The sequence below is a fragment of the Austrofundulus limnaeus genome, unplaced genomic scaffold, assembly GCF_001266775.1.
Source record: "Austrofundulus limnaeus strain Quisiro unplaced genomic scaffold, Austrofundulus_limnaeus-1.0 Scaffold459, whole genome shotgun sequence".
In the NCBI taxonomy this organism is placed as follows: Eukaryota; Metazoa; Chordata; class Actinopteri; order Cyprinodontiformes; family Rivulidae; genus Austrofundulus; species Austrofundulus limnaeus.
Genome location: NW_013952861.1, coordinates 341,824 through 357,622, shown reverse-complemented (window position 1 = coordinate 357,622; position 15,799 = coordinate 341,824). Strand labels below are relative to the sequence as shown.

The 15,799-nt window shown below is 38.0% G+C and overlaps 1 protein-coding gene across 1 annotated transcript in view; it reads right to left on the bottom strand.

The window, feature by feature from the left end:
• LOC106529682 (glutamate receptor ionotropic, kainate 4) overlaps positions 1 to 15,799 on the bottom strand; it is a gene marked incomplete at both ends in the record, with an annotated part of 58,026 nt that overhangs the window by 31,740 nt on the left and 10,487 nt on the right. The window contains 1 exon segment of the mRNA XM_014025162.1: positions 2,332 to 2,496. Coding sequence (XP_013880616.1) covers positions 2,332 to 2,496 — 165 coding nt within the window.

The following is a 15,799-nucleotide window of genomic DNA, read 5'->3' as shown; positions in this document are numbered from 1 at the left end:
AAGGACTGACGCGAGGGGGGTACCTGATGCGTCAAAATTGGACGCAAAGGGACCTTTGAAAAACGTCAATATGTGACGACTCGGGAGTGAGAATGTGTTGGAATGAGACACTGTATCTGCAACTTTTAAACAATGCATTCAAGACACCCCTCGCCCCATCTTAAAAAAAGAAAAAAAAAACTCAGACAGTATTTGTCTGTGCGTGTATGTGGAAAAACATATGCAAGCAACTTTTCTTTGCTGGCAGCTCAGCTTCGATATTTCCATCTGGCTGAGGCCACTGATCCATCCCTAATCCAATTCCTGGCTTTAATCGTGCACACATACACACACAAATATACAGAAGACGTTTTTACTTTGTACACACAAACTAACTCATACACACCATGCTGTTCTGCACACACAAGCACACACGGAGACAAACAGAAAACCACTGCAACAAGATTCAGTCTTGATTTGTTGGTATCCAGGCAGAGAGAAAATAACAGTTTCCTATTGACGTGGAGACTGAACTGGTGTTTTTACAGAATCAGCAGCAAAACTAAAGCTTTTGTGTTTGTTTGAATATAAAAAAAAATCAATCCCTCCACTTCTTGTCACTGCGTTTAATGTTGGTCATTTTCTAAAAACACATGCTGTGCTTTGAAGTGTTTTTAAGAGAAATTGCAAGAATTTAACCAATAAAAACTGAGGTGTGAGGTGGCCTCATGGTGTCTTAATGTCCTGGATAAAATGTCGATTAAGGGTGTCGATGCGACCTATAAAAAGCAGGTTCTTTAGTTAGTGTTAACAACATCCCTGTGAGTGCATCTGTCACAAAGAATTGCATGATGGTGCCTGGAAACAGATCTGAGAGTCTCTTAAAAACATTAACAACTATACAGCTACATGCAAAGGTTCAGGTGTTATGGATTATGGTGAGTGGGGATGGATAAAGAATCCTTGTGAGCAGGAGCCTCATAAGTGGACTCATTGCTCTCCCCAAAAAGACACTGAGCTTTAATCAAACCTTTGCATCTCTCAGATGGACACAAGGTTAGAAACACTCAGTGTTCTGAGCTTCTCAGGATCCTTAACAGGGTTCCCAAGAATTATTTTTCTTTGACTTCTCAGAGCCAGGCAGTGGCCTAAGTAGTGCAAAGGGGTCTCTGATATCACACAGACCATTGTCATGGAGTCTCATCACCATTTTGTAGTGGTTGAGCAGGTTTTGCCCAGTTAGGATTCCAACCAGTGTGCTCTAAGTTTTCCTTGTCAGGGCGATGAGAGCTTTCCCAAACCTAAGATTTGGACCATTTATCAGTTCTCATGCCTGTCTACAGCCTGCCAGCTCCCTCCAGCGGACTGAATCCAGGCCTGTAGGACAGTCCTAAGGAATGTTGTTGAAATTTCTAGAACAGGATCTGGTCCTTTGAAGTGGCCCTAACTGCCAGCTTTTGCAAGGTTGTCAGCTCTTTCAGTACCAATAATGCCAGTATGTCCTCATACCTATGTGACAGTAACACTGCTGTCTGCATTGGATGCAGCCACCCCAACTTGAACTCAAACCCACCATACTAAAGCAGCATAGCATAGCATGGGGTGGACTATGGCCTTGTAGAGCCATCTAAAAACCTTTGGGGGTCACACCTCAACAACTACCTGCATATATCTATAGGATATTGTTGCCTTCTTACATTTTTTCATTCATATGTATTTTCCAGCTTCCTGTCTAGATAGACACGCAAAAACTCTTATCTGGTTTTAGTTATAGTTTCTAAACTCTGTGGTTGGACAAACATTTCCAACAAACTCTTCTTAATTTTTGTTTCATATTTCAAAAGTGGATTTCTTGTCTAAAATATATATACCAAATTGAATTGTCTTTTAGAAGACCACTCATAAGGTAATATTACATTACAGTAAATTGAATAACTGCACTTGAGAAAACAGTAAAAATCAGAGAAAACATCTCAAAAGTGTCTTATATTACATGAGACCAAAGTCATCTTAGAAAATATTTTTTGTTTCAGAGTTTCTGCAATGTGCCAGTCTGTCAATTTCTATATGGAAGTTTACTCAGGTAAAATGTGTGACACACAAAACCATGTATCATTAAATGGAAAAACTGTCTGCACAATTTGAAAAAGCTGACTTTCTGGTTTACGAGACACTAGTTTTTGTGTGTTTGCTGACTGGTCTGCATCACATTTAATATTTTCTTTTCCTCAAGTTTGGCACAAACACTAATATTGACCAGATAATCCTGCACCACACACACAATAACACACACAGACCCACACACACACACTTCTCCTCAGCGCTTCATTAGTATTTTCCCCTTATACTCACTTGTTTCTCCCATCTCATATTCACTGTCTCTCAGCAGTTCAAAGATGTCCACCTCCAGCTTGCTCGTGGTGGAGCGGTTGCTGCTCCGGTTGATGTTGTTTTTGGCCAGCGTGATGGCTAAACGTTCTCCTCTGCTGCACTCCATTGGATCATCAAGGATAGCAGCTGGAAAAAAAAGATTAAAAACATGTTAGGTTTGTGAGGCTGAGAGAATAAACTTATTTAATTAGTCATTAAATTTGGAACATTTTTTGCAACAGATTAAGACCAGTGTGGCCTCTACAGCTCTTGATCTGAGGACATGAATCCTTTAGTCCTTCTGCAATAAAAGCTCTACTGAAAGCTGCTCCCATGGTGCATGGRTTTGTTACAACCAATATTCACTTGACATTTTGTGAACAGTGTTTATCATTAATCTAAAGTGCCTATATAGGTGCATTATTCTTTATAAATCCACATCTTCTAAAAGCAACTGTTAATGTGAGTCCACTYATATTAAAAAGGCTGAATGCAGTCATAAAAATAAAGGATACATAAAATAAAACCTTGAACACTTCCTCAACCCAAGCAGCTCCAAATTGCATCAAAACTCTTCAGAACCACAGGAAGTCAGTCATATTTCAACAATCTTTAAATATTTTACATCAACCACTTGTTCGTGCTCTGGGCCACCCACTTCAGCAGGCTGCAAGAATTAATATTTGTATGAAAGCTCAAAACTCAGCCGCACATCTGCACTCGGAGAAAGAAAAAAATATTAAATAGAAAGAGCAGAAGTTATTTGGTAAACACAAAGGTTGTTGTGCCAAACAAATCTCCAACTCAGAAATGGCGGAATTAAGCTCAAAACAAACAGTATTACACTTTTTTGTCAATGAAAGATAAATGCTTTTCAGACTTATTCATGAAAGAGAAAAACTGTAGGCTGTGCGTTATGACTTCAGCTCCAATCACAACACGGTAAATTCTGCAGAGGTTCATTCAGAACTAGAACATGTTTGAAGTGACGTTACCAAACCTGATCACACAGCTGAGTAAACAACATCTACATTTCATGTGCAAAGACATATCGGCTTATCTGATAACATCAAAGGACACAGTTGCAGTAAGCCAGAGCCTGCAGATGATTAAAAGGCTTCTCTGAGAAACAGAAAATAAGGAGGAGGTGAAGGAAGCTTGTTCCAAGTTCTGTCTGAAGAAAAAATGGACAAAAAAATTATTTCCTAATTTGTACTACAGACTCCCTCTTGATCATCAGCAACAATCAACAATTTAATACGATCACTGATGTACAGCACTGTTAGTGAATAACACCACTGACACACAGAGAGTTATAACCTAGATGAACTGTATATGGTGTTTCCAGTGGTGGGCACCAGTCCACCAGCAAATCTGCTAATTGCAGACCTAAATAATTCATTTGCGCTTTAGCGGTCTTACTAATTTTTATAATTCACAAGCAGATTTGCGTTTTCTAAAATTAACATGCAGTACCACTAATAACTAATTATCTACCAGTCATCATTATCTTGAACAGCAGCAGAAGGTATGGCTGTCAATGAATCACAACACATGTGATCTGTCTAACAGCACCCCTCCCAGATAAAAACACTATTGGAAACATATACATCCTCGCTGACTGTTGCTCTCGGTCACGGTTCTCATTTCTCACAATGCTTTGTGTCTGCTTACGTAGCAGGAAGGCGATGTTTAGTACTCCCTTTCCAAGCAAAAACAGTAAACGTTTGTAATCCATACTAAAATTTTGTATGTATCAATTTATTTTACTTTACAATCGGAGCTCCTTTTTTAAAAAAAAAAGTTTAAACGCTGGAGCTCAATACTTGACGTAATTGGTCGAAGCAATCCACCAACGGGGTTAGACAGACATCTAGTGGTCAACTGAAGCAACTACATGGAAAACCTTCGTTTCCCGTCACAACTCAAATCCATCATGTACCCTGAAAGCATCGCTTCAGTTTTCCAATTAACAGTTTTAAAACTGCTTTATTGATGCTTCTGTTGGAAAAAATATGCGCTGTTCAAAATGGTATGTCCGAATAAACAGGATTCAGCTGGGTTTCTTGTTAAAAACTTTATTTTCAGTCCTCTGACTCCAATCAGGTTCATTCAGCACTGAGCAGCACAGGCCTCAGCGTACAACATTGGGCCAAATCAAAACAAACAAGAGAGATCTGCTCTGAGCAGACACTCTGCAAAACACTGACAACTTCTTGCTGCTGTAAAAAGGAATTCAGCTTATAATGTTCATCCCTTCCTGGTTATACCCCAGGAGGTGTTACCTTTTACGTCAGATGTCAGAACGTCACCCAGTTTTGTTTAGGCTAAGAGAAAGAACACATGATAACACACCAACTCTTTGTCAGCTTCAACCTTACAGACTGAAAAGATCAGAAAGCATAAAATACAAAACTGAATCTGATATTCAATTAATCAGTTACAAAATTTCTTCACTTCTTTAATGAAAAATCTACAACAAACAAAAGAAAAAGACAAAGAAGCAGCCAAACTAGCAAGCCTCATCAAGTTTTTAATTTTTACACCAGGAGCCAAAGTTCTGTTTCAGGAAATCACATCCCCAGCAATCGGGGGTTGTAGGATTAAGCTGTACAAGGGTTCATACACCGCTAGTTGGCAGTGTTGTACAAATATTGTACTTAAATTGTTGCCAGCTATTAAGTGCCAAATTGAACTTGTGCTTTAAAATTAGCTTCTGCTGCTTTTATATGGCATAAGTGTTTTTTTAGTTGCGGACCTAAATATTTTCATAAGCTCCTTAGAAATTGCAGAGCTAATTTTTGGGTTAGCGCTGCCCACCACCGGGTGTTTCAAAAAATTGCAATAGATGTATTGCTGTGGAAAAAACAAACAAACAAAAAAATAGAGATCGACATGACATCACTATTTTACTAAAATTATATAATAGGATGGAACATGTACAGTAAATAAAAAAAACATGATGATTTGATATTTTATCAAACCTGTTTTTAGGTTTGACACAACTATAACCCTTAAATCTGTAAAATTTTGAAAGAACGTTAGACATGTATCTTACAAGAAAGTGTACAGTTTTGACAGGCAATGGTCCCACAGGATTTGACATTTTGCATTGGTCAATACATGACTTTTGGCAAACAAGAGAGGCTGTTTTCACATGAGGAAAACATAAGCCGCTGCTTAATCCATCAAAACTAATCAATGAGTATCCAGGAGATACACCGAGGCGGGCTCCGGACGGTAAGGAAGATAAGTCTGTTAGAGACAAAGATAATGGCACATGGCTTAAAAATTGTATCTTCTGAGGTATTTTAGCACCTCTGATAAAAGCAATTGTTTAGTTAACATTGCTGATTTTATTGGAAACAACCTCCAGAATCCACGCATGTTAGAATAATGCAATGGTCACTTTTGCTTAAAATAGAAGAAGTTTTGATTTTTCTGTCTAATCCATAACAGATCGCCAGTCAACACACTCCAACAGATTTGGTACTAAAACTCAGATGTAATAGCTCAAAGATGTATGCACCAGAAGGTTACAAATATTTTGGCACCATGAAGGAGACTCATAATATGGAAGCAGATTGCTTTTAGCTTAATTCAAATTAAGATATTTCAGTTTCTGTTGCTGTCTTGCTTTTGTAGCTGGGAAATCATCCATCGTGACTGTCTAATTTAATAAAAGAAGAAGCATTTAAAAGTTGAAAATGTGAACTAATGCACACTTTTACCTATTTTCTACTCCAATAGTTTTATTTTTCCCCCTCTGAGAGAGATCATTGGTATTTATGATAAAAGGGACGCAGAAGCTTGGAGTGTTTCAGGAAAGTTATTAAAGTTATCAAGAATGAAGAGCTTGTTTAATGAAAGATCTGCTCGCTCCTTTTACTAACTTGCTGGCTGCATCTCTTTTTTTGTGAAGCTGTTAAATGCAGATGAATTTAAAGGCCAAACATTTTTGAAGGATAGCATATCATATCAAGAGCTTTAAAATTCATCTTTTGAAGAAAAGAGGAAAAATCTTTTGTTTTTTGGTAAATATTTGGTCAAACGATGCTACACACAATCAAACGCAGCAGTGTGAGGTTTGGCAATTTGTATTTAATGCTTAGAGAATGTGGGGTGAATAACTCTTAGCTACTCCTACACCAAAATTAGCTTAGCATCTGTAAAGGTAACAATAATGACCATTTTTGTGTTGGCTGTCAATTATCTGTGGTGTCTAATGAGAAATGAGTTGATTCCACATGTTTATAAATTTAAAATACACACTTGTATATTCAAGCAGCCAAATACAGAGCTTCTAAAAGCAGTTTTATTCACTTGTACTAATGTAAACCTTTAGTCAATCAATCTGCTTGTCCGACTGCACGGAAAATGAAACTTCAGGTTTTAATCAATTTCAACCTCAAACCCTGTGGCATGAAATACTGAGAGAAGCTGAGGTGCTAACATAATTAGAAAAAGTTGCTCACTAAAGACCTGGTGACAAGAAACTGATTTCCTCATGTCACAAATATAATTACAGCCTACACACTCCTATGATTCTGTGTGTGAGCAGACTGATGTGTTGAGTCTCATTAATCTGAGGCTGAATGGTAAAGGTGACTTTACTGACTTATAATATGTTTGATAGTTTCACTTCATTTTATCCTACAGCTGCTGCTGCCTTCTCAGAAGAAAGTAAATAATGTAATCGTTTTGAATGTAAATATCAATGGTAGGCAGTCAATAATTATGATAATTACTGTTGAAGCTAATTAAAAAGAAAACCAATAGCTTGTCCGAGTCATTAAAAAAAGAACATCAGCTTGGAAGTAAATGAGAAAATGATGCCTTTGTTTTCCAACTTCTGTGTATGTTCAAACCCGCAAGGCCTGATGGTGAACAGTGTGGTGGAGAGTAGGATGACGAGAGAATAATTAGAAACCTCTCTTGTTCTTGTTGATGGTCTGTGACAGCATTTCTCTGCCAACAGCCCGTAGCTTTATTGACTGAGACAAGAARGACATCAGAGAATACAACTTGTTCTCAGGTCAAGTAATTACAGCACAATGACACTAATATTAGCAACAGTGTGAAGAGGGTGAATATAACATTATATATATATATTGTAATACAAACTTTCCTGTTTAAATATGGCACCAGGAATGAAATCAGTATAAAAATAACAGCAAATATCCACATCAACCTAGAGACACTCAAAAATTGTTAAATAAACATCTGAAAACAGTGAAACAATCATTCAGATGTATGCATAACTTTGGTTTTCTCTACAATGAAAACGATTGAGTCTGTTATCAATAATACATTTAGCAACACAACATACTAAATAAGTAAAAGATTGGAACTTTTAAAATTAAAAGTTGTATTTACAGTTCTTTTATCGGATTTCTTTATGTGGCTTTTACTTTAACAGGAAAAAAAAATGTTAATATTCTACATCGGAGCAATAAAAGTGAGGTGGCATTTTTTAAAGGTGATTTATTTTTGTCAGCGTTGGAGTGTTCTCACCCAAATGCTACTCATAAATAACTATTATGTACTTGAATGTTAAGGGTCTCTATGCAGTACATATTTATTAGTACTTTATGATCTGAGGCTCATGTCACTCAGGGGAATAAATGCACAGAAGCTGTCATGTAGCTTGTCTTTAAAACAAGACTCATGGGACACAGAGAGCATGTGGGYAGCTATTTGCTAAATGTGTCTGAATGTGCACGTTGCAGGATTGTGTGTCCGGGGAATATATTTCTTGAATAATGTCTCTTTAATTTCTGCTTCACTTCAGCTTGTTCCCAGGCAGCTCCGCAGAGCTTCACAGCTTAAAAAAACAACAAGCTGCCAAGTGCAGGGACATCATTCGTGGAGCCACAGAGGCTTTAGCAACCACAAAATCTGATGAGGTTTATGCAGTTATTTTTTGAAACCAATCAGAATGCATCACAATAAAATCACTTAAAAACACTTCAGAATAAGAAACATTTTAAAACAAATAATTTAAAGAGTGAAATGTGTCAGCAAAAACAGTGAGAGCAGATGGACGTAATGCTCACAATGTTACCATGAAGCGAAAAAAAAAAAATAAAACACACCAATGGATCACATATTTTTTGCCTCTACAAAAAGGAGTTTTTATATTGAATGCATAATGAAATCAGATGAAATGAAAACAGAGTTGTTGTTTTCCTCACAGTAATGTCAGAAAAAACATCCACAAAGCGTAAAAAAGAACCACATTAGACGATGTAAACATTTTTAGTGATTAGTGCCAGAATGTCTTCTTCTTGTCACTGCATATTAAAGTGCTGCACCGCCTTTTGATCCAGGCTACAATTGATATCTGCTCAGATTTGCTCCCTTTAATTAAAAAAATATTCTCAGAGAAAAACTCCAAACCTTATCTCTCTCTTCAACCAGCTGAACTGTTCTCATTCCTCCAAATATTGTTTCTGTAATGACCATGAATTTTTATTATTATTATTTTTTTTTGTGTGGGTAAAAGTAAATGACAGTATTTTTTGAAATAGAAGCTTATTTTTGTCAACATGATGATATAAGACAAATTATGGTTGTCATAGATGGACAGCATGTGGTGTGATTCACTGTTTTCAGTTAAACAAGCATAAGCTTGTCTCCAAAAACAGAGATCTGCTTGGTGTTCTAAAGTTTAGTTCTGCTGAGAGATAGCTGCTGACAATTTCAGAGTAATTTTTAAAACAGCAGTGGAGAAGAAAATGTATATTTATTATTTTTTTGCCATAAATAAAACTATTAAGCCTAAATTACAGCTTGTGTTAATAAGATAGACTAAACTTAATATTCCTTTCTGCAGTAACATTAGCAAATCTAMTGAAATTTCATTGATGCACATGATTTTCATTCAGTTCATGAGCCATTTTGGTTCAGCTGCACCAAGGCAGCTCATACACAGGCATTTAATCAATCTCCAGTCTTAGTAAAGCATTCAAAGCATCTTTATGGTAGTGGTATCTGATAAAGATACTGGGCCTGATACCAGGATTTTTGCAAGTACTTGTACTCGTACAAAATGCCCCAGTACTCTAGACCAACACCATTACTGATACTATCATGGTTGGTACCAATACTCCACTGAATGTATTACAGTTTATGTTTCAAGTGAAGTTTGTCGGTTCCATGTTTAAGAAATTTGTACAAGTAGAAAGAAAATCTTAATTATTTGTTATTTTTATTTATTTTAAAATGCTGCAACAGCATATGTCATGCTGTGTATTTGATTCAATCCAGTCAGAAGGGCGTAGGCTTRTAAGAAAGAAGACTCACTTTGTTGTAAATAAAATGAATGTTTTTTTAATCATCGTGTGAGTACTCAGTACTGGTACTTGGCATCGGTGAGTACATAAACATAAGTTTTTGTACTCGTACTTRGAAACTTTTTAGAAAAAAAAATGTTGGGATATATGCTGTCCTTTTCTTGTCTTTTCTAACCAAGCAGTTAATCCAGGCAAAAGCTAAATCTTGTGTTCATATTGCGCAATTACAAAGTTTTGAACTTAACATGATTGGCCACAGCGAAACAGTGGGAACCATATTACACATAGGTCATGACACCAGCTAACATAAAAGCCATGAAAAAGCTCCAAGGCTTTCAGCTGGGCCAAAAGAGTACTTTTAAATGACCAGTATTGTGCAACAAAAACATCTTCATGACAGAAGGAATTGCATCTGCAGCAGAGATTCTCAAATTTTATTCAGGAATATGAATTTCAGTATCGAGGAGGTGGTAGCAGTGAGCCCCTCCTGAGGAAAAATGAGCAACAGGGATAGTCACTCTTACATAAAGCGAAGCACCTCTGGCTCAGTATGATGATGGAGAGAGAAATTGCTTAGAATGTCAAAGTTGTACACAGTGTAAAATAATATTCTTGAAGGCTTCAACTTCAGAAAGGCTCACAAAACATCAGCACACGGGAATGATTACCTGTATTTTTTCAATGTCCTATTCTGAGACTATGCTGAACAGAAAAAGTGAATGTGTCACTTTTTTAACTCAATACTTAAAATGATATGTAAAATACCTAAAACAATAAATTGTATTTTTATTGCACATTCCTTAAAGAAGGACCTTAAGGTTTCATGTAGATTATCAGGTGAAGTTTGTCCCTGCGTGCTATTGGTTAAAGAGCCAGACTAAATTTTAAGACTTTAAATGACAGATCGCTTAGCGAAAGGCTTCAAGGACCTCACAGTGAACCCAGATTTGCGGAAGAAATTTGTCTATGATTACCTGTTGGTCAGACCTTTAMCAATCCAGCAATTAATAACAAGTTTTCAGGTTCCCGATAAGGAACTAATAAGTCCATGTATTATCAAAGTGAGAGTTTAGTTTGCATCGTCTGTAATAAGTCAGACTTGTTTCCAGTAAGTGTTTGACTCACATGGGCATAATTTGTGGGGGGATTAGGGGGGTAATGACCCCCACAATAATTTGATGGTGAATATACCACCCCCTGCAATGAAATTACATAACTTGCTCTGACACAATAGAAACTAACAGGTTAAGAACACAGCTGCTCTCTTGTTGTCTTTAGATAGCTTTAACTTGATTTCAAAATGTACCATGTCATGACTTGCAGGGTTTTAGAGCATAAACCCTGCCCCAGAGGTAGAACTAAAGTTACGCCCTTGTGGACTCGTACAGCCTGTTTTCTCTGATTCTGTATTTAAATTTTATGGATATAACTTTTAAGCACAGCCAAGAGGTAGTGGGTCTCTACACCAGGAAGCCTCAGATTTCATTACTGCATTTTGCAGATGATAGAGACCGGTTGTGTTTATCAAGCTGAGACCTTCAGCAGGCACTGGAGTAGTTTGCAGCCAAATGTAAAACAGACAGGATGAAAATTAGTGCTTTGAAATCTGAGGCAGTGAAGCTGAAATGAGCTTGGCTCACCCTTACGAAGGGGTGCAGGACATCTACTATTAAGAAAGATCTCAGAGTAGAGCTGCTAAATCATCCTCACTGAAAGGATGGATGGACACATTTGAGAGAATCTGATCTGTACTTTATTTGTCATCATTGCATGTTTCCATACAATGATGACATGTGTGCTCTGCTTTTGACCCAGCACCGCTAAGGTAGAGCAGTGGACAGCTATGTAAGCGCCTGGGGAGCAGCTGGGGGTTGGGTGTCTTGCCCAAGGACACCATGACATGTGGGCATGGCGGGGGGTTGAATCTGTAACTTTCTGGTCCTGAGTTGGCTGCCCTACCACTGCACCACAGCTGCCCCAACAAGCAGACGCATAAAAGAAAAAAAATGCAGATTAAAGGAGACCAATTATGGGTCCTAGAAATTTTTATGGTATGTCTGTGGGCTATCCAGACCATGTTCATTCAATTTAATGCACAAAAGAATTCTCAGATAATAAAATTTCCCATTTTCTAGTTCTGCCTGCACTGACTTCCATTCAGAAGAGCTCTTTATGTTAATGAGCTCTGTTGGTAACGCCCTCCAAAAATCTGTTGGCATTAACTCCACCCTCCAAAGCCAGCGTTTACGTTAGCATGGCTAATAATAGCAGAAGCTCCRTTGTACAACCATATGAGAGACCCAGAGGCAGAGTCGTGGTCCATGCTTCTTTTTTTTTTCTCCCTCCTCTGCTCTGCGCTCACTCTGCATGCTGTTACCAGAGCAGGGAGCAGCAGTGGTCAAAATACCTCAGAAACTCGAACAAATAGGCTTTAACAAGGCTTTAATAAGCTAAACAATAGAGGTACATGAGAAAATGTGTTCATAACGAATGAAAAAAAGATTTAAATAATTAAATAGTGTCCATGCCAGCCTTAAACCCTGGTCTCCCACTTTTTGGTCCAAAGCTCTACCCATTGCCCTATTGGAGACTTGTGTGAACTGAGCTGCACATTGCACAACAACACGGTGACGGCTTTTTATATTGAGGAACTGGAGTCTTACCCGGGGGATAGGTAAGGGGCTGAACGCAGGTTCCGGTGGGTTGTCGTATGACTTGTGACATYACAAAATGACAGAAGTATAAAACTTGTCGTTAATATACGTTAAATACATTTACTTATGTAAATATGCCTCTGGATGCATTTCTTTGGTCCTAGGACTGTTTTTTAARAAGTAAATACCCAAAGTTGAGTAAAAAAGGCTTTAAAAAGTGAATTTTGCAAAATAGGTCACCTTGAAGAAAATATACTGTGCATGCATTTGTTTGACTGATAATTGTCCTTAAAAATGTATTAAAATATCCATGCAAAAAACCCCGAAGCTCAATGTATCATCAGACCGATAACCGATGAGGTGACAAAAAAGAAAAAAAAATTAAATACCTTTACTTGAAAGAAAATGGCAGCAGCAGGTGCACAGTCTGTGATCCTTATCAATTCTCATGTCAGCTTCTGTGAATTATGACTTAACCTCCTTTCCTGTCTTCTAGACAAACACGTGATCATACCTTAACAAAGACATCTTGTACTATTTTAAACTACCATCACCTCAKCAGTCTTTGAGCCGAAAAGGAAATTCATTCAAATGAAAAAGACACGTCCCATCAGAAAGAAAGAGTAGGCCAGCAAAAATGCTGAATAAAAGTCAAAAGTTCATTTTCATTTGGTCTTGCAGTCCATGAGCAAAGATGGATGACATTTTTGTCTGAACCTGAGAGTCAGACAGACTGACACCAGAAGATGAAAGACACGTAAAAGGAGAGTTACAGATCAAAGGAAAAAAGGGAGGGAAACTGGAAGATGAAAAACCCAGGCTAGACCTGTAACAACAACCGATTGTGACACAAGCACACAAGCAGCAAGAAGACTGTGGTAGTGTGATGTCAGTAACGCATTCATAAACTCAAAATTGGTGATGATGAGGAGAAAAAAAGATAATGGTTAAAACAATGAAAGCAGCATTGGTGAGACAGTCATTGTTTCATTACTGGACTAAAGGGGACAGAAGACAGGCAGGTGGACCAGCTGACAGAGCACCCTGAGGGAATCTCTGCTCTCAGTGGATGTCATTACCTGTCAGTCATCATATCTCCCTCAGCAGGCCTGGCCCACAGATAGAGCTGCTGGCATGCAATCGTCTGGAAGGTCAAGGGAGACCAGTCGACATTTAGATGAGAGAAAAGGAAGGGATTGTTGAGAAGCAAATAATAATAATAATAATAATAATAAGAAGAAGAACAACAAAGAAAGCTTTCTTTAAGAGTGTCTTCAACTAAATGCAAACCAGTTTATGAACTGTTACAGCAATAATACCTGGTGGGACCGCAGACACACACCTTATCTGAACACTAATAATAAGCAGCTCTCTGAAGCTGAAGAGAACACTAAATGCTGTGACGCGGTTACATTATCTGGAAACTGACCTTTAGAAAAGACCTCATAGATGACAGGGGGAGTTTGCTTTTGCGACAGTAAAACCTCATTCAAGGCCAGAGTACTGTCATGAACACATACTAATGGTTCATTTAAAACATTAACATTTATTCTGGAAACTAATTAGTTAATTGACAATAAGAGATACTTGACAGGTGTCACAATTACTTAGAAATTAAATTAACATTTCTCTATGAAAATCACACACATCTAATGTTGTTTTGAATGTGAGAACATTTCCAGCAGCAGATAAGCTCATAAGAAATGTCCCATAATGATGCTAATGTTTACAAAACTCTGGCAAGGCTTTTTTAATAAGATAGTAATTGTTTGTTTGAGAGGACGATGTTGATTTTCTATGGACATATTTCACCCAAATTGCCCCATGTGCRCTCTGATAAATCCAAAGTTTCAAAGGAAACTGGAACATTTTCTTGATATATATTATTACCGTGCAGTAATAATATTTAGCTGCTCTAATGGGATTAGCACACCCACAGGGGCCAGTGCTCATCCTTTTACTTTGGACAATGCAATAATCCACCACAATAATAATCCACGACATGCTTTCAATCACTTATCTCTGCCTTTCTGCTGCTCAGTCTCRTTCTCTTTCTTTTCTCTCTCTAATGCACAATGACTTACGATCATTATTTTTGCTCTGAGTAATTGTTCAMGGAATACTGTTTTTTGAAGCCATTATACCAAAGCTCCTTAAATCATTATATACAATCAGTTCCTGGTTTTATTTCTCTCATTTTGTCATTAACCTTCATTAGCCGAAAACATGGATAAATGCCCAGGAGACGAGGCATTTAAGTGTATCCAGGTGCTGGATAGTTGTCTGCTGCTTGTAGAGATGAGACATTCAAAGACCCCGAACCTTTGCTTGATAACACCTCTGTSAAACAATGCGTTCTGGGATCGGTGTGGTGTGTCACTGTGCACACAGTTGTGTTGTCCTCTTCAGGGAACTCCTTTAGGTCATGCTCTTTGTCTCAAGCACAGAGCCAAACATCCAACGTTTCTGTCTCTCCTTGACTGTCCACAGCTTCAACCAAGGTTGCCTCTGCCTTATTTTACCACCACCTCTGCATCCCATGGGACTGTAGGGGTTMTAGAGGACATCCACTGTGAACACAGCACCTGTTCACACACATGCAGTGCCTGCATGCAGATCCAGCGTGGGATGTATTTTAAGTCACCCACTATTTTCTTSTAAATWGAAAAGGGGAGTTTTCACTCACTGYGAGATCCCCAAAGACTTCTGGTAAACACTATAGTTAAAGTGATGCTAACAGCAGCATCTGTTCTGGCTGAGTGTTTACATGTAGACATACAGTAGTACTTTGGTACTTTACAGTATGAGGCAAAAAACAAATGCTCCAGGTATACTACAAGACCCATGAGGACAAGAGTAGATTGTAATCCATGATGCTTCCCTACAGAAATCCCCTCTGTGTAATCTGAGGAAAGGAGAAGGGAGGAAGAGGGACAATCTTCCACTGACCCTGACGAGTCAGAGAGCTAGAAATGGAAACTGGAGAGGCAAAGAAGGGAGATAAGACACCCAGCCACAAGTGCTAACACACACAGAGAGAAACATGGGGACCTGTCAATTGATTCACTGCAGAGCAAGTTAATAACACAGCTGGCTGGACAGTGAAAATAGTCTTCCTCTCTGCACTGCTCTAAAGTCTGAGCTCTGCCTGTGCATGTCTTTTTATTTGTGCTTTTAGCCAAAATTTACCATTATTGCTTACTGTAATATACTGTGTATTATTTTTATATCAGTGTTAGCAAGGCTTTTTATAGTTTACTTTTTTGATACAATCGTGTACATTCTATGGTTGAAATGTGCAAATCGGAGACATTTAGTGTGGTTTCTGAGAAACTACAGCCAAAATATGAGTCAAAATGTTCAGATAAAAAAAACTTGTAGATTATACAATAAGCCTTCCATTTCATTCACACACACACACACAGTTTGTTTCTTCACCCCGTGGGGACCTTCCATTGACTTCCATTCATGTTTTTTAGACTTTATAGCCTAACCCTGACC